This window comes from Sus scrofa, chromosome 16 (assembly GCF_054392235.1).
Source record: "Sus scrofa isolate SSC_HxYL_T2T_F1_AM1 chromosome 16, Sscrofa_HxYL_maternal_Yorkshire_Landrace_v2.0, whole genome shotgun sequence".
Taxonomy (NCBI): Eukaryota; Metazoa; Chordata; class Mammalia; order Artiodactyla; family Suidae; genus Sus; species Sus scrofa.
The window spans coordinates 64,874,962-64,894,692 of NC_139398.1; the positions used below are offsets into that span (position 1 = coordinate 64,874,962).

Genomic DNA, 19,731 nt, shown 5'->3' on the forward strand with positions numbered 1-19,731 from the left:
TAGAAATCATTTTCGGTTGCAGTGCAGAAAAGCCCCAGTTGAGAAAGGCTGCTGCAGTCTGTTTAACATGCCAGATTTTCTTTGGGAGCGAAAAGGCTAGGGTAAGAGGATAGGTAACCTCATGTGATTATAATTATCAAGAGGTAGGAAGGTAAAAGCACTAAATCCTTCCCGAAGATAGATCAGTTAACCCCAAGAAAGCAGAACTATTTGGAGGGATAGGACAGGATACTATCTCAAAGATTTCAGGATACATTTTATGTACACATACTTTGACAAAGCATAAAGAGGATAAATAACAGAAGAAATAGTGCTACTTTATTAAAATACTGAGTTTATTTCACATGTATATTTTTGTCTCCCCACCATTTCCATTTGTCTGACCACCACTACTACTATGTCCTATCATAACATTCCATACATACTTAAAACCAAGCAAAGGGTGGAGTTCCATCTTTAAAAACTAAACAGGCATTTTGGACAACACATTCTTGGCAATGGAACCTGGACAACATTTATCAGACACGGTAGGGAAAGTTCTCACTCTGCATTATAAAAAGGACAGCCAGATATCAACTGTTACATAAATGAAATAAGACGGAAAATTTTAACAAACTGTTTAAACTATTTTCTTAAAGAGACTTCCTCCACTGCCAGAGATCTTGAATAGCCTGGAAAAAAAAAAAAAGAAATGTGGTTAAAAAACCACAACACTTCATAGACACCAATAAATTAAACCATGTCTCTTTATACAGTTCAATTTATCTATTTTTCATTCTACCACCAAAAAGGGGTTCACTGATTTCAAGGAAATGTATACCCAGCCATCATCTTTACTCCTTGGTAATTGTATTTTCCTGATGTGAAATTTCAACAGTTCCTTGTTTTGCAGAATTTGTCCTTAGTTACAGCCTACAGTTTGTTTCCATTTTAAGTGTCTACAGTAATCGCATCCAAATTATTTCGTTTTGTCTACTGAACACTCATTAATGAGAACACATGCTAGCATTAGCACTAGAGACAGTATACATACTGAACGTGTTCTGCCACTTATTAGCTACTCAGACAAGCTCTTTGGCATGACAGTACATTATCATCATCGTCCATAACTAACTTACCTTTCCTTCTTGAAATCTCCTAGTGACTTAAAACACTAATGACTTTCAAAACACAAAAAAGCAACCAACCACCCTCATCCATTTCTATGTCCTTCTTTAACACAGACTTCAATCTGCTTATCCTCATGCTGGTCTTTAATAGCATCCATGTAAACACCAAAACCTTCAAGTGATTTAAAAAAAACCCACTTCCAATTACAATCATGTAAGTACAGTATTATCTACTTCAAGTGGTGTTTCTTTTCCTATTCATGAATGACTCTTTTTAAAAAGAAAATAGTTGATGTTTTTGGCCACAAGTCCCTTTAAAGCAATGGACTTCAGTGACTTGTTCTTGCTCTTTAAAAGAAATAAGTAGGCTTAATTCAATGGATTATTTAAAATATCACCAAGAACTCTGGGAGTCTTTTCTTCAATAAAGTGCTTCAAGTAGGGATTTCTCAAATAGTAGTTAAACAGTCATTGGATTTCAACAAATATTGGATGTCTACAAACAGCCATTCTTGAATCATTTATTTAAGTATAGAATAAGAACTTCATGATACTCCGTTGTCCCCCCCCAAAAATGGGACAGCAAACGCCTTCATCATTTATGCTTTGCTTCAACTTTTGAGTAAACATTGTTTGCACCTTTACACAAACATCTGTACAGAATTTTTATCTGTAGCCTCTCCACTACAATACAGTGGACATAGTTCTTTGTGAGTTTCCACAAAAACGTGCTTATTATTTCTCAAGCCCCATCTGGAAGTGATTTCACTACCCAAACCCTCAAAAGCAACATTATGATCACTATCTACAGCTAAAGTGTGTCACATTCTTATGGTATAGCTGCAAATAGTGATCATTTCTTCTCATTGCTTGTGCAATTTTTCTTCTGAAAGAAAAGTGATAATTTTATAATCTCTGGTATAAGAACCCAAGCCATCATACTTACTATCTGGCAGAGATTTCATCCTGGCCATTTGAAAATATGCTTACAGTTTGGGAGTCAGAAAATATTCCTGACAGCAGTGTGTTCAATTATTTTAGCCACAAGACTGATGCTATACTGTGTGGAAGGCCCTTGCAACTTTGGTTGTTATTTTATCTTCATCTGAATTTTTCTTGTGACTTTTATTTTACCACCTCATTCGCTATTAGTTGAAATTATATATCTCTTAGCTTACCTGTTAGTTAATAGACAATGGTTTATATCTGACTCTCCACCATTTTCAATACTGAATTAACAGCTGCCTACTACTTTTTAAAAAAAACAAACAATAGAACTTTTACATTCACTAAACGTCTGCTATTCTGAATATTCATTGTGGAGTTCAATCCTGGTCTGGGAACTAACTGAGACCCCACAGCTACTTGTCACAGCCCACCCAAAGAAAAGAAAAACAAAAACCTAACATTGACTCAGTATATAGAGTACAATTTGGCTTCTTCCAGATTTTACACTCAGCTTGATTTCAGCAAAATGTGCTTCCCATAACATTTATGCAGAAAATCATTTCTGCCAACTCACAAGAAAGCAAAGGACCAGACTGGCCCAAAAGTAGCCAAATGGAGCAGTAAGGAAAACCACAGCCCATTTCCTTGGCCAACAGAGTACCAAAAGCAAACCAAACCGAGTTCAGTAACCAAGAGATAATTTACCAACTAACTATATGAAAGCTGGGAAAAAATGTCTTCTCAGTCTCTGTGCCAACTAAATTCTTAAGACTTTCCATGTATTTAATCTGAAGTATTGTCTGTGGTTAGGAACCTTTTAAAAGAAGCCAACACCTAAAGAGACTAAACAAATAATGTAATAAATCACAATAAATTTTGGAATTAGTCATGTCTCCAGAAAGTTCAATTACCTCCTGGTCAGTCATCCGGAAACAATTCTTCACATAATTGATGAACTTGGCTTCCACTTTGGGAAGAGAACCACCCTATTGAGACAAAAGCCATTATTAAGGGTAAGAAACACTTGTTTTTTAGAGATATGTATGAAATTCCTCAAAGATCTGCATGCTGTTTATTGCATGGATTGAGAGCCACTCCTTGTCCTTTCAACTCTTTCATTTTAATCCTTTTTATCCCTAGACCTGTTGTACAACACTGGAACCTAGGTCTTCCATGGTACTCTCAGACTGATGCGCATCAAGTTTCAAATTCCTCCCAATCACTCTAAAAACACAAAGTATGCTATGCTTGTGGTTCATCACTGATGTCAACTTGACAGCCTGCTGTATGATCTAACAAGTCAGCTTCATCATCCCCTCTATGACCTAGGATCAAAGACAAAACATAGTCCTCTCGAGTATCATATATACTAGTGCCGAAAATTGTTAAAGATATACCAAGAACCTCGGCCCAGCACAGTGCTAACCTGGGAGTCAATTCAAGGGATATTAAGAAGTCAAATGCAGGGGGGAATACTATTACATTTCCCTAAACTCTAAAAAATTCAGAATTCCTTTTAATTATTGACATAGGGAAGAAACCACAATAGTAGCAGCACATTATTTACAAAGCATTGCATCTCCAAATATTTTAAAAGAGCTTGAAATGTTTATACTTATCACTGCTTTAGAATTATCTTAATGTATGAATTTTATGACTTTTGTTTCCTATTTTGATTTTTCTTGTAACCTGAACCTTCTATTCATTTAAAAAGATCAAGAAGGCCTCCGGTATAATTTATTTAACTGCCTCTATCACCTAGAAAATAAACCTTGCCATAATTCACACTTTTAAATTATTGTCACATACGTTCTTACTTGATTCAAATATTTATTCAACAGCTAGGGAGATACAAGGTGATTAAAACACGGTCAAAGAGGTGAGGCAAATGCACAAGTAATAGAAAGCAAAGTTTAAGGATCACTGAGTAATAGCAGTCAAAAGAAAAGTGCTTTAGGCAATTAAGAGATTGCTTCCAGCCTGGAAGGGGGCGTGGGCAGGTGACAAAATCAGCAAAGGGGATCGAGATTAAAATAGAAGACTTCAGTCTGGATTGTTGATGATACTCAGTATGGACTATATTTGTTTCTCCTTTTCCTCTCTCCCCATCTTTGGGCTTAATTTACCAGTAGTGCCCAGGACTGTTCAATGCGCCTGCAATTAAACCAAGGAGATAGGACCATATTAACATTGGGGGGAGGGGTATCTAAAATGTCATTTTTAGCACTGTATCCAAGGGATAAAAATAAAGCAGAGATACCGGAAGGCTAAAATGTTTACAGTAGTACTAAAGCAAGATAAAAAAAATACATCCTGGTTCTAAAACGTTAGTTCTCCAACTGACTCATAACTGCACAAGCAAAGGAAATCTATTGAGGCCATGTAGAACCTAGAGAGCACAGAAAAAAACATGGGGAAAAGAATCAGTAAACTTCACCACCCCATCTATTCCCAGTAAGTAACTGGGATCTAAGAATATTATTCACGGAATTAAGTTTCTCTCAAATACATTAAGGCACTGAAAGCAATTATTCCATACTCTATAAAGTCCACTCAAGTTTCTAAGTGTAGCCCCCACACCAAATCAATCAAACAGGACAAATGCTAATCTCTTACAGGTTCCCATTACTTAAGACAGAAAGGGACTAAATGTAAACATTAGTCACTCAAAAGTCAAGACATCACTATCATGTCATTGACTGCTAACACCTTCGTGCAAAAGATAAAAATTACTCAATGTTGGAAAATGTTTCTGACTAGAGTCAGTCATTTAAAAAAAAAAAAAAAAAAACTACAATACCGGAGTTCCCACCATGGCGTGCAGCAGAAACAAATCCAACTAGGAACCATGAGGTTTTGGGTTCAACCCCTGGCCTCGCTCAGTGGGTTAAGTACTGGGCATTGCCGTGAGCTGTGGTTTGGGTGGCAGATGTAGCTAGGATCTGGCGTTGATGTGGCTGTGGTGTAGGCTCGCGGCTACAGTTCCGATTAGACCCCTAGCCTGGGAACCTCTGTATGCCAGGAGTGTGGCCCTAAAAAGCAAAAAAATAAAGTAAAAAAAAAAAACAAAATAAAAACGAAAAACCCCTACAATACCAAGCAGCCAAAGACTGGACTCTTGCAGCTGTGTGAAATTTTAGACAAGATTCATACGCCCCCTGCTGGCTCCATAGCATCTTATAACCAGAACCAGAACAGGCAAAGGTAAATGTTCTCATTGAGCTCACTTTAAAATCTGAAGACAGAATGTATCCCACGACTTATTTACTTGTATTCCTTTTAGTGGGAAATAAAGCATATGTAAATTGAAATGTGTGGGGAAAAAAAAATCACCATATGAAGTATAATGTAAGTAACTTGTAATCCATTTTTGAAGGAATTTCACACCACAAAAGGAGTGGTGTATTGAAGATAAAAAAATGAGGAAGAAGAGTCCTGTTCCAAATCCCAGAAAGGCATCATCTGAAGGAGAAATAAACCAATCCTGTTTTCTTTAAGACAGCTTTACTCACTTTTTCTATACTTGCTTGCATTTTTGCTTTAATGTCTTCTACAGAACTAGGTCCTTTCGGTGTTTTAGGAGTTTTTTCCTGTTTTTTGAAGGATTCTTGACCCTGGAAAAAAAAGGCAAATTTCAACATCCTAAGAGTACACAGAGCTGTTAAGACTCATTCTATCTGAATTTTCTCAATAAATGAAATTCTTACAAAGCTTTTCTTGTGAAAAACAAGTATAGGAGTTCTCCTGTGGCACAGTGGGTTAAGAATCCAGCATTGTCACTGCAGCAGCTATTTTTTGTGCTTAAATTATTCCTTAGAGAATAGAAAATAGTTTGAGCCTACATTTGTATTTAATACCAGGTCAAGTTCTACACATAAAGGAAGCAAGAAAGTTAATGCAGCTTGATGCCCAGAGGCCCATTCCCTAGCATATAAATGATCACCTCCCCAAGATGCAGCCAACACCGAGAAACTGCACTATAAGACCCTTGACACAACTTCGTATCACAATAAAAAAATCTTTGTTGACTTTCTCTTCCATTAGAAGTCAGCTACACAATAAACTGGCCCTCTATGTGACAGAAAATCTGTGTGTAACTAATTACAAGCCCTCCACATCTGTGGTTCCTCAACCAAAAGGTGGATGTGCAGTCCTGGAGTATTTACAACTGAAAAAAATCCTGTGTAACAATGGACCCGTGCATGCAGTTCAAACATAAACTGTTCAAGGATCAACTGTCTATGTATTTGAGTGATTACCAACAAGCATTTTTACCAACCACAGGTGTTCTCCAAAGGTCTAACAGATTTTAGGTTCTAGAACCTAATTACTTCAGTGGAGCCTGTACTGATGTGTATGTTACCACTTACTTTTGATCTTGGTGTTGACGGTTTTGAGTCTTTTCCATTCTGGTTTGATTTCTGTGCATTTTTGGCTGGAGTATCCCGTATTGACTGCAATTAGAAATTATTAATCAATGCTCCTCCTATATGACTTATTAGTGCAAATAAAACTTGCCAAACCATATAAAAGCAGCAAACTAAGAGGAAACAATTATCTTGGCAAAAGGGGTATAATAGGGAGAAGTCCATACAGCTGAAGAAAATAGATCATTCCCCACTATTAGGAAAATTTCCAGGACAGCCCTACTCAGGACTTAGAGACTGTCTCCGAAGCCAACAGCACTAAAAAAATCCCCATCATTTTCTGTTTTTAGCCATTTCTGACAATCTTACTTTACTGTGTCTTACTTACTTTCTTTACTGGAGCTTTTTCTTCCGCTTCCTCATCATCAAAGTCATCATCATCGTCACTACAAATGAAGCAAGTCCTTATTACTGAGGGACTCAAAAAATCTAAAAAACTTATCCAGGAAATGGATGAACCTACAAGCTTAGTCAATCAAGGTATAAAGAACTTTCAAACTTGTGGGGGTTGACAAAAGAACTGAAAGCATGGTCTTAAAGATAATCTGTGCTTTCATCTTCACTGCAGCATAACATTCCTAATTACTAAGAGGCAGAAGAAACACAAATGTTCAACAGTTAAAAATGTATTAAAAAAAAATCAGGAGTTCTCGCTATGGCGCAGTGGAAGCGAATCTGACTAGGAACCATGAGGTTGCAGATTCGATCCCTGGCCTCGCTCAGTGGGTTAAGGATCTGGCGTTGCAGTGAACTGTGGTGTAGGTCGCAGATGCAGCTCGGATCTGGTGTCGCTGTGGTGTAGGCTGGGGGCTACAGCTCTGATTAGACCCTTAGCCTGGGAACCTCCATATGCCGCAGGTGTGGCCCTAAAAAGACAAGACAAGAGACAAAAGACAAAAAAAAAAAAAAAATCCATAGGCGTTCCCGGCACGACTCAGCAGGGTTTGATCCCTGGCCTTGCTCAGTGGGTTGCCGTGAGCTGTAGTGTAGTTTGAAGACGTGGCTCCAACGTGGCGTGGCTGTGGCCGTAGGCTGGCGGCTACAGCTCCAATTGGACCCCTAGCCTGGGAACCTCCATATGCCTTGGGTTCAGCCCTAAAAAGGCAAAAAACCCACATCATATACCTATGTATACATATTGTGGAATATTCAGTCTTAAGGAAAATCCTGTCAAATGCAGCCCATGGATAAGTGTTCAGGGCATAATGCCAAGTGAAAGAAGGTATCACAAAGAGACAAATACCGTGTAAGTTCACTTACACTGAAATATCTCAAGTAATCACTTTTTACAGAAACCAAAAGATTGATGGTCGCCAGGGGCTGGGAGGAGGCAGAAATGGGGACTTTTTGTTCAACAGTTATGGTTTTCAGTAGAGTTCTGAGATGTCACACAACGATGTGAATATGGTTAAAACTACTGGACTGTAGACTTAAATAGTGAAGATAGTAAACAGTGAGTTGTTTTTTACAGCTGAGAATTTAAAGAAAATGGATATTTAAAGAAATTAAAATAGAAACATTCCACACACACAGACAGTACAAGATTAAAGTGGCAACTCTCCAAATTAATCTACAGATTTAACAATCTCTAAAAGAATCCTAGCTGGCTTATAAACTGATCCTACAACTCATACTGAAATTCCAAGAACCCAAAGTAGCCACAAACAACCTTGGAAGAGAACAAAGTTGAAGCATTCACATTAAGTGATTTCAAATTGAAATTTATAAAAACCACAAAACAGAAATCAGGATAGTGTTTTACTGGCCAAAGGATCAACATATTCCCATAGACTGGCACTGAGGAGTCCAGAAATAAACTCTTATTCATGCTAACTTCACCCTATTAACAAGAGGGCAAAGGCCATTCAATGGGGAAAGTCTTTCACAAATGGTGCTGGGGACCATTCAAAGCGGAAAGAAGTCTTTAACAAATGGTGCTGGGACTATTGGACATCCGGAATAGAAAAAAGTTGTCTCTTAACTCACAACATATAAAAAATTCAAAATGGACATAAGATCAAAAAGTTAAGAGCTAAAACTATAAAACTTTGCAAAGATTTGGCCAATGGTTTCTTAGGTGTGACTCGGTTTGCCTCCAAAAGCACTAGAATAATAAACTAGAAATAAATTTGACTTTATGAACATTAAAAGTTTTTCTGCAAAGAACTGTCATGAGGGAGTTCCCGTCGTGTCGCAGTGGTTAACGAATCCGACTAGGAACCATGAGGTTGCGGGTTTGGTCCTTGCCCTTGCTCAGTGGGTTAACGATCCGGCGTTGCCGTGAGCTGTGGTGTAAGTTGCAGACGCGGCTCGGATCCCGTGTTGCTGTGGCTCTGGCGTAGGCCGGTGGCTACAGCTCCGATTCAACTTCTAGCCTGGGAGCCTCCATATGCCGAGGGAGCGGCCCAAAGAAATAGCAACAACAACAACAACAAAAGACAAAAAGACAAAAAAAAAAAAAAAAAAAAAGAACTGTCATGAAAATGAACCTAAAGAACCAATGGAATGGGAGTATGTATTTGTAAATTTTATCTAATCAAATAGTAAAAAGTGATTTAAGTGATTTTTAATTTTGTCAATTCTGACCCTAGAATCCAATAACTGCATGTGCTACCTCATACTCAAATGACAATGGTTTCTATAAATCCGTTATCATAAGCAATTTTATTAAGATACTCCCTAATAAAATAGGGAAAAGGGCATTTCTATGGGAAAATACCACACTAACTTTTTAAAAAATTAAGTAACATTTTATTGGGTGGTATCAAGGCAAATCCCAGTGCCACCTCAGTGAAGAACCAGTAACACTCCTTCTGCCCACCACCTCATGCCTGACCTGGCCCCTGCGGCACACAACACAGAAACTCCATGCTGTCCCTGCATCACTGGGACCCAGCCCCCACTGTGGTCAAAGGTGTAAAACTGTACACTTGGGGCACAGCCCCATGCCAGTCATACTTGAGGGCCCAACACTATGGCGGTCCCCTAAAAACTGTCCTCCAAAGTGACCCACTACATAGTTCTCTGGCCACACCCCTTAAAGCATCCACTGCCCCCCACCTCTATGTATCTGACTACCATTTCTTTCCTGAACTTTTCTTGAGCTTACTGTTTTGGACTTGGACACCATCTACACTTTTCATTCCTCCCTCCCAATCTACCTCAAGGATAACTTGACATGGCAGGGAGAAACAAACTATTTATGCTGTAGTTACAGCAGGAATCATCCTCATTTGAAAGACAGGAAATGTCTTTCAAGCAAAGTAATAACAAACACTCATTACACTGAGTTTAAGTTTGACACACAGGTAATTAATTATCAATTACAAAGTTGACAGGCAATTAAAAATTCAATATATTGAAGTTTTCATATCACAGCATATAGGAAAAGAATACCATTTTATTCCATAAAATGGATAGCACTTTATTTACCATAGCCTGGCCTAATAAAAATATCAAATCTTATTTACAATTAAATCTTAAAATTCTCCAGGAAAATCCTACTCTCTTTTAGAATCGTATTTTCCTTTTTTTTTTTTTTTTTTGTCTTTTTGCTATTTCTTGGGCCGCCCTTGCGGCATGTGGAGGTTTCCCAGGCTAGGGGTCGAATCGGAGCCATAGCCACCGGCCTACGCCAGAGCCACAGCAACGCAGGATCCGAGCCGAGTCTGCAACCTACACCACAGCTCACGGCAACGCCTGAGCAAGGGCAAGGACCGAACCCGCAACCTCATGGTTCCTAGTCGGATTCGTTAACCACTGCGCCACGACGGGAACTCCATAGAATCGTATTTTCTCATGAGGGCCAGACAATCACATGCCAAGATCCTTTGTGATGAAAATACTTCACATGACAACCTACAAAATCGATGTAGCATGACAACCTACAAAATCGATGTAGCTGGCGTTACTCAGATTTTCTTTCTCCTCAATCCATTTATTACAAACTATTCATCATCAACACCTGACTTGTTAGCATGTAAGAATGTGATCACAGACTAAAAAGTCACCTAGTCAAATGCATTTGGGAAATGCTGCATACTCCAGCCTTTACCTCAGTTCATTTAACCCAAACTGACAACCACTGACCATTTACCTTTTGTAACTGTCACGAATCCCACAGGATGATTTTTCTCAATAATTTTTATAACTCCCCATGCAACTATGTCAGGTTTCTAAGGGCATACTACTTACTCTTCGTCATCGTCGTCATCATCTTCATCATCATCTTCATCTTCATCAGCAGCAAGTTTTACCTTTTTCTTAAAAAAATAAACGGACACAATCCTAAGCAAGTACTAATTATAATTAATCCAAACTACCAAACAAAAGGCCACAAGAAGTTCAATGTGCAATAAATCACATCTATACCTGTGGAACCTTGCTACCACCTCCGGGGGCAGAACGCTTTCCAGATATACTCAGAAGTTTCACATCTTCCTCCTCCTCATCTTCTGACTCTGCATCTTCCTCTACAGCTGCAATAAAATTCGTTATTAGCTACCACGAAAACTCAACCAACAGCAGGAACTCAGAAAAAGGGATACTGAGTATTTTGAAAGTGAGATTCTATAGAAAAACAGTAAAAAAGGTACAAGTTTTTTAAAAAAAGGTATTTTGAGTGCTAACACTCATTACTGGGTTTTACATGCTACAAATGACTAGATTCCCACTTGAACTCAGACAGTAAGTAGTACTATAACTAAAGACACCCTATTCCAAATTGGCAACAAAGTAGCTGCTGAAAAATAAAACAACATAACACAAAAATAACATACCTACTAAGTGCTGTCCACTAATATGCACAGGCCCTGAACCACACTTCAACCGTAAGACCACAGGTGGTGTTATTTCAAAGCCCCCAAGGGAAACCTAAAAAGGAGAAATTTATCCATCACTAAATAGTGTGAAGAAAATTAAGATTATATGTTTGATATAAAACCTGTTCATACTTAAAAATGTTACTGAAGAAGCAAACCCATCTGGCCAAATGAACAAACCAATGAATCTTTTTTCCACCTCTGATAAGCAAGCAGCTACCACCTTGTTCCAAGAGTTGATCAGTCAACCCCAATGACAACACAGTTCTGACTATAAGAAAAACCAAAGCTCATTCCCCAATCTCCTTAGTGTAACCTAAATGATACCCATCTTAATGTTAAGAATTAGAAGGACATAAAATCCCAAGCATAAAAGTGCCCTTACCGTCGGCTGTACAGACATTTTCAAAGTTGCCAGTGTTACTTTGATTGGACTGCCTTCATAATTCATTGCCTCTGCTTCTACAATGTGCAACTCATCCTTTGCGCCAGCCCCTAAACTGACCTGTGAATAGAAAAACAGTACTTCAAACTGTCACTATTTTACAATGCCCCCCCATGAGTTTTTTAAAATACAGAATAATTATTCATCTTCCATTATTACCACTGATGGAAAACTGACGAGCTCAATGTTGTCTTCAAGTTTTATGTGACCCTAGTCTCATACTCAGTAACTTTGAACAAATACACTAAAATGCATTTGATGACACATACTTATGCCATCACCACTGTTAACTCACAGTATGAATCGCCTAACATTTACCGGCCACCTACAATTTAAGTAGTAGGCTATAGCCTAGTCTCTGGGGAACAAGATGTATATTTGTCACTACCCTAAAGAGTTTTTAATACAACTCAAGAAAAGTAGATGACACAATAAGGAAAGCTGGGGAGTTCCCATTGTGGCTCATTGGATTACCAACCCAATGTGTATCCATCAGGATGCGGGTTTGATCCCCAGCCTCCCTTAGTGGGTTAAGGACCCCATGTTGCCAGGAGCTTCAGTGCAGATTTGCACAGGCAGCTCGGATCCTGTGTTGCTGCAGTGTAGGCCGGCAGCTGCAGCTCCAATTTGACCCTTAGCCTAGGAACTTTCATATGCCATAGGGGCGGCCCTAAAAAGCAAATAGAGAAACAGTAACAGTGAAAATAAGGAAAGCTGAACAGTGTGATTGGACTGTTCAAAATATCAAATGAGTGGTAAAGACGGCAGGTTTTCTATAACACACGTGGAAAACCAAGCATATACAACAACTATAGAAATACTTTTCTAATGTTAAGCCACACAAATTAAGCGGTGTCTGAAATCGAGAGTACTTTGTCTTGAAAAGTTTTACGTACCGTTCTTAAAGATAACTGGTGCTCATTTTCATCATTATCCACCTTAAAGTGGTAATCTTTATCGGCCTTTAGTTCACAACCTGTAAATGAGGAAACAACCCTACTATAACAAGGAGAAAAATAACACTGAATGAAACGTCACTGTGGGTAACCAAAAGTTACTTGATTTTACTATTCTATTCTAGCTACCAAAAAGCAAGGCAGAAGTACCTCTTACAGGCCTTCTTGAACACACAAGTCTATAAACATCAAATAACATCCATATAGAGCAAATAACTTTCATAGTTTTATAAATTCCTCCTTTCCATCATACTATTTTATGCTCAACTACACTCTTCTTAGGTGGAAACAGTATCAAAGATTTAGTAAAAGCTGGAACTTAAACCAAACCTAACATATGTTGATAAAAACCCCACTATTTTAAAAAGTTGAATTACCTACCCCAACTCCCAGGAGGAGTGCCAATTTAGAAATGACAGTGGTTACACAAACATACATCGACAGCTTGTATTTACAACACAGAAAGACTACAAAGTAGGAGAACTAAAGGTTGTTACACGGGTCCACAATCCATCTCTGAACTAACAAGTGATATATATAAACTCTGTTCAGAAATTATATCTAAGGCAAAACTAGAAATATCCCAGGGATATTTCCGAGGGTAAACACAAACGTTTTTGATATAAACTGATCAGAAACTCCAGCTTTTCAAACCGGCTAAGAATAAAACCCTTAATGTATAGCGCATGTTACCATTACCACTCATGAATAGGCAAACTGATTTTAATAGTCAGAACTAAATTTTAATTTAAATAATACCATTTAATTGCCATCTACTTATTTACTGCAAGAGATGTATAAATGTTCCTGCTCAATTAACATATCTCAGCACGATATATAACAAAATGAACTTGAAGGCATTTGCACTTCTTCAAAACCTAACCGAAAAAAAATGGCTTTAACAATTAAGTTTAGTGAAGTTGAAAAACCAACCCAAGTCTCCTAGGATGGCACTGTGTGATTGAGGTGAGCAACAAAACCTTGGTAATAGAACTACAAGTTTAACAGAAGGCTGCCTCTGCTGCCCACCTCCCAAATCATTTGTAAAGCACCAGCTCTGGAAGCAAGCGTTGTGGGGTTGGAACTATTAAGTGCAACCTTCAGTTTTCCGAGTATCAGTAAGTCATCTGCAAAGAGCGCGGAGAGATAGAAAAAGAACTCTAGAACTACCAGCACTGATGTTAACCACTTAACAAAGACCTCAAGAGTACTGGCGCTACGAACCACTTCACCTAAAATTTCCCGTCCACCATCCTCAATTAAGCCCCAGGACCCCAGGCTCGGAGTGACAAGACACCAGTGAACCCCGGATGTAGCGCCCACACCCCTCCTTCCCCCAACCACGTGGCAACCACGTGCTCCCAGCGGTAGCGGCCTCCCCACGCCGGGCCGCGGCTCCCATCCCCCTGTAACCGGCCGAAGAACCCGGGCCGAGTCTGGGCCCTAGACCTCCTGACCCTTTAGGCCTGTAGGACAACGCCAGGCTCCATTTGTCCTCTCCGTCCAGATAGGAAGCCCACGTCTCACACCCTGATCCCCCACAATCTCTTGCACCACCAACCTGGAGTCCAGCATCAGGCACTAGTCTGGAATCAGAAGCCTACCAACTCACGCAACCCCAGGAAAAAATTATGCCCGGAGCTCTACCACGTGCCCCAGCTAACGCCCAACCCTAAACCGGTGGGTTCCACATTAACTCAGGCCCTGGGCCTCGGACCGCTCACGCTTCAGGCCGCCCTTACTTCCCAGTCACTCCGTGGTGCCGGCTCGCCCTCCCAGGTCCCCATCCTTAAGCTTCAGGACCCCAGCAGCTCGCTTCCCACTCCCGCAGGCCTCCAGCCTGCTTAGCTTTCTCCACCTGCCCAGGCCTCAGTGTGATTTCCACCACCCACTCCAAAGCCACCAGGCCGCGCTCGGCCTTGGCCCAACACGCCAGTACTTACCGAAAAGATAGTTCTGAGGCCTCAGGGGGCTCATGTCCATATCCATCGAATCTTCCATGGGTTGGTGGCACGCACTTGGGTGGGAGAGAAGGCGGACGGAGATAATCCACTAGTGTTGCGGAGAACAGCCGCGCAGGACGGAATCACACCAGGGAAAGGACGCGGGCTCCCTGCGCACATATATAGCACCCTGACGATCTCGCGAGAGCTCTTCAAGTCCCGCCTCCGCGCGCGTGCTCGGAAGCCCCCCTCCCCGCACAGTCTCTCTCCTGCGCAAGCGCTCTTCAACATCACTCCTTGCTACCTCGCCCCCCACCTCCTCCAGGTACTTCGCGGGCTCCCACCGAGCACGCGCATTCGTACCCTGGTCCCACCCACTTCGCCGCCACCGCCTGTGCGCACGCGTACTTCCCCCTCGTAGCGCGCGTTCCCCCACCCTCCAAACCTTCCACGTCCTCTCCCGCTCAGGAGCGCGGGCCTTGCGCCAAGAGCCTGCGCAGCCCACCCTGCAAAATGGCGGCAGCAACTCTTAGCTGGGTTAGGTACGAAGGGCGAGCTGGTTGTAAGTGAACCAGAGAGCAGCTCATTTCTCCTTTCGCCATCTCCTCATGCCTCGCAGGCCTGCAAACAGGCATAACCACTTCCAGTTTTTTGGCTCGCCTGAAGGCCTGAGCCCAGAGTTCATTGTTTCCCCAAAGTTAAAGCTTAAGGTGCCAGAGACAGTGGACTACGGATTGCCACTTGTTGGGGAGAAAAGATGTAGCTGCTGGCCAGACTTAATCGGTTCTGTTTTTAACCCCCTGTCCTTTCTGAGGAAACATCTCCGAATTTAAAATTCTTCGACATTACGTCACTGGGAGGCCAACAGGGGGTTCTAAATCGGTCTCTTTCATATGAGCAGGGCAGGAACCAAGCCTGGGTGATTTCTCCAAAGAGAAAGTTTTAAAAGGGTTGTGTATCCACCGTATGTCCCCACGTAACAGGTAAGAGGCAGATGTGACTATCCCCATTTTGCGGACAGGGAGACGCGCCACGAGGAAGTAAGGTGCCCAGACGGAGTGGTTACAGAAACAGGGTTCTCTAGCTCCAAGTCTAATACTAACACCTGTCTAAAAGCTCGGGGGATTACACGGGGGTCCAGTGTCTGAGGTTGTGCAGTTCTTAATCTTTAACATCACTAAGGTTGTTCTGGCCTGAAAAGAAGGCATTTGACGTTTAAGAAATACACAAACTTAGACTCTGGAAGCGAGCCTGGAAATGAGTATCTTAAAGTACGCTGTCAAACTGAGGACCACCCTTCCCCCAACCGCAGCTCCTCGGGCAGGGGTGCTGAAGATCCCCACAATTATGGTTTTTACACAAATTTAAAAAATTAAAGTACTGTAAAGAATAAAAATAGTGACAGCAATCCCCTACCGCCTTTTCTCCAAACATAGGCTACTTGGGAAGATAAACTGTGATACGCATGAACCAATAATTAACAGAATCAAAATTCAAAATGTGGAGAAATCAATGCTTATTTGTGAATGGACTAAGCTGTTCTCCGCTTTTCCCTGCTCCCAACTGAAAAAAGTCTTTACCAGCTTGGTTCTAGCATCTTTTAAAATGCAGAGTGTGACCAATTACTAGAGAAAAAAACCGAGTCTTGGAAAGTTACTACGGATTGCCACTTGTTGGGGAGAAAAGATGTAGCGGAGAACATCCGTAAAGGAACTGAGAAAGGCTGATAAAAGGGAGGAGAGGACTGTGCCTGAGGCGGATTTAGAGGTGTTAGAATGAGAGAGAGAAAGAGCTACAGGGGAGTGGAGAAGGGGTTAATGTTCTTTGGGCCCCTGCAAGAAAAATTGAAATGACTTTATAATTTCTTTCAGCTTTCTAGACCATGATTATTCAGTGCAGTTTTGCACAGAGCATGAACTCTCTGGGAGCCATAGTGCATATTATATAAATACATTTGCTGTGTTTCTGTTTCAGACACCTAGTCTAGTTATGATTTCATGGAGTCAAGCAATTAAAAAAAGTTTTTGCACTTTTCAGATTTAAAAATGTGATGATTGTCCATTATCTTTTTTAAAAATTAGAAGTATTTAGACCTTGTACAAGGTTAATCACGTATAGTTTTGTGATTACACTTCCAGACTGTATATAAGTGAGTAGAAAATTATTATGTATTTGAGAATTTTTTGGGTTTTTTTTTTTTTTTTTGGCCATGCCCACAGCATGTGGAAGTTCCTGGCCCAGGGGTCGAACCCACACTGCAGCAGCAACCCAAGCCACTGTGGTGACAACGCTGGATCCTTAACCAGATGTGCCACAAGGGAGCTCTTTTTGTATTTTTTTTTTTAATGTGATTCATATATTGTTGAACTTGCTTTTTATATTCAAGAATATATTTTGGACATTTGTCCAACTAGTACATAATATGGATATGTTATAATTTATCCATTTCTCCATAAATGGTGTAGGCACAGACATGGCTTGGATCCTACATTGCTGTGGCTGTAGCATAAGCCAGCAGCTGTAGCTCTGATTCAGCCCCTAGCCTGGGAACTTCCATATGCTGCACATGTGGCCCTAAACAGACAAAAAAAAAAAAAAAAAAAAAAGGAAAGAATATTTGGGAGTTCCTGTTGTGGCTCAGTGGGTTAAGAACCCAACTAGTATCCATGAGGATGCGGGTTCAATCCCTGGCCTTGCTCAGTGGGTTAAGGGTCTGGTGTTGCCGCAAGCCGCAGCATAGGTTCCCTCTAGATGCAGCTGGGACCGCATCCCGAGCAGCAGCTGCAGCTCCTTTTCAACCCCTAGCTCTGGGAATTTCCATGTGCTGCAGGTACAGCCGTAAAAAGAAAAAAAAGTAATAATACTTTCATAAATGTTATGGACTGAATATTTGTGTTCTCCCAAAATTCGTATGTGGAAAACCTAACCTTCAGTGTGACTATTTGGGGACAGAACCTGTGAAAAGGTGATAAAGCTCAAATGTGGTCATAAAGATGGACCCCAGTCTATAGGACTGGTGCCCTTAGAATAAGAGGAAGAGACACCAGACCTTTCTTTTTCTCATCTTTGTGAAGATGTAGTAAGAAAGCAGACATCTGCGAGCCAGAAGAAAGCCCTTAGCAGGAGTTGAATTAGCTGGCCCTTTCATCTTGGACTTCCCGGCCTCCAAAACTGTGAGAAATTTCTGTTGTTTAAGCCACCCAGTCTGTGGTATTTTGTTATGGCAGCCCCTGCAGAAAACTATAGTAACTTTCTACATATATCTTTATGGATGTCTAAAAATAATTTTTTAAATATATTCTAAGAAAGACTTGAACATGAAAAGGCAGATATTTAATTACAAATACATATACAAATAAATGCATCTTTTATTATTTACAGAAATACGGTCATACTTTCTATATTGCTGTTTTAGTCCATTCAGGCTGCAAAAGGAAAAGACAGGGTAACTCATAAACAACAGAACTTTGTTTCTCATAGTTCTAGAGGCTGTAAGTCCAAGATCAGGGGGCCAGCATGGTCAAGGGAGGACTCTCACTGTATTCTCTGGTGGTAGAAGGGGCCAGGGAGAGCTCTGCAGAATCTCAGACAAGCTCTAATCATGAGGGCTTTTCCACCTTCATGACCGAATCACCTCCCAAAGGCCTCACCTACCAATATCATCATTGTTAGGGGATAACATTTCAGCATGAATTTGAGGGGGGGCATAGAAATATTCAGGCCACAGCAATTGTTAGGCAACTTCCCTTCTTCATTTCTTGTGGCTTTAAACAGTTTTTTAAAGCTTCAACATAACATGCTCTACCAGGTGTGTCTGCCAGTAACTACATGTGGCTACTTATATTTAAGTTAATTAGGAGTTCCCATTGTAGCTCAGAGGTAAGGAACCTGACTGGTGTCCATGAGGATGTGGGTTTGATCCCTGGCCTCACTCAGTGGGTTAAGGATACAGTGTTGCCATCAGCTGTGGTGTAGGCTGGCAGCTGCAGCTCTGATTCAACCCCTAGCCTGGGAACTTCCATAGGCCACACATGTAGCCATAAAAAGCAGGAGAAAAAAATTCAAGTAAATTAAAATTAACTAAAATTTAAATATCAGTCTCCCTAGTTAAGTGCTCAATAGCCATGTGGCCATTGGCTAATGGCTGTAGAATTAGATGTAGTATTGGAAAGCACACAAAAACATTTCCATCATTGCAGAAAATTATGTTGGACAGCTCTGCTATAAAGGCTTCACCAGGATCATGTTCACTTTCTTGGCAAGAATACTTCATAGGTGGCTGTAATACCTCATGTTGTGTCAAGGTACGCAAAATGACTGGTGGTCTTTCTTTTTGTGATGTTAAATTCAGGTATTGTCAGCTTGATTCTTCCTTTATAAAGTCCTCCATTCACCTAAAAGTTTTCACTGACCATTGTTTCCTTCCTTTATTTCTATTTATTTATTTATTTATTTTTGCTTTTCAGGGCCTCACCCGCAGCATATGGAAGTTCCCAGGCTAGGAGTCAAATCAGAGCTACAGCTGCCAACCTATGCCACAGCCGCAGCAACGCGGGATCTGAGCCATGTCTGTGACTTTCTCTGCAGCTCATGGCAACGCCAGCCAGATCCTCATCCCACTGAGCAAGGCCAGAAATCGAACCCGCGTCTTCATGAATACTGGTTGGGTTCCTTACCACTGAGCCATGATGGGAACTCCCTCCTTCCTTTATTTCTAATTTTATCATTCCCCCTGCATTTATTGACTGAAATTCTTCTATAAAGAACTTTCCCTTATGAACTATTTGGTTACCCTGAAAAATAGAAAAATAGTTCATAAATGATGTATCTCTCCTTTTATATTATATGGTTGTTTTCAGAATAATAGGTGGAACCCTGTTTTATTTTGTTTTGTTTTGTTTTCAGGTTTTTTAAGTGTATGTGCACATGAATTTTAATATCGCCAATGTTTTCATTTTTCTTCTCTTTTTGAGGAGTGGGGAGGCAGTGCTTACAGTCACCGAGCTTGGGCAGTGAGAGCCCCTTCAAGTTGGCTTTGATTCTTTGTGAAATGGCTCCAGTAGTCTTTGATAGCTTTCTTCCT

At 40.7% G+C, this 19,731-nt stretch overlaps 1 protein-coding gene and 1 long non-coding RNA gene across 5 annotated transcripts in view; one reads left to right on the plus strand and one right to left on the minus strand.

The window, feature by feature from the left end:
• Positions 1–314: 314 nt before the first annotated feature.
• On the minus strand, positions 315–14,801 carry NPM1 (nucleophosmin 1). 2 transcript variants are annotated; one of them, XR_002339545.2, is made up of 11 exons: positions 14,649–14,801; positions 12,646–12,725; positions 11,690–11,809; positions 11,263–11,356; positions 10,856–10,962; positions 10,679–10,746; positions 6,813–6,870; positions 6,428–6,511; positions 5,570–5,671; positions 2,969–4,211; positions 315–671 (listed from the first exon to the last, which is right to left on the minus strand). XR_002339545.2 is itself a non-coding variant. In XM_013990662.3 (11 exons), exons 1-11 carry the CDS (start codon positions 14,704–14,706, stop codon positions 633–635), a joined length of 885 nt encoding a protein of 294 aa, XP_013846116.1. In that variant the 5' UTR covers positions 14,707–14,801; the 3' UTR covers positions 315–632. The 2 variants fall into 2 exon arrangements, 1 of the variants encoding a protein (XP_013846116.1); XM_013990662.3 differs by having other exon boundaries at positions 2,969–3,043.
• Positions 14,802–14,897: 96 nt separating this feature from the next.
• LOC102158455 (uncharacterized) overlaps positions 14,898–19,731 on the plus strand; it is a 35,335-nt gene continuing 30,501 nt past the window's right edge. Inside the window, exons 1-2 of one of the 3 annotated variants that reach the window (XR_014830872.1) lie at positions 14,898–14,973; positions 15,550–15,631. This is a non-coding gene — a long non-coding RNA (uncharacterized LOC102158455). Of the gene's footprint in view, positions 14,974–15,497; positions 15,632–19,731 lie in introns of those variants that run through there. The other 2 variants (XR_014830870.1, XR_014830871.1) reach the window with 2 other exon arrangements.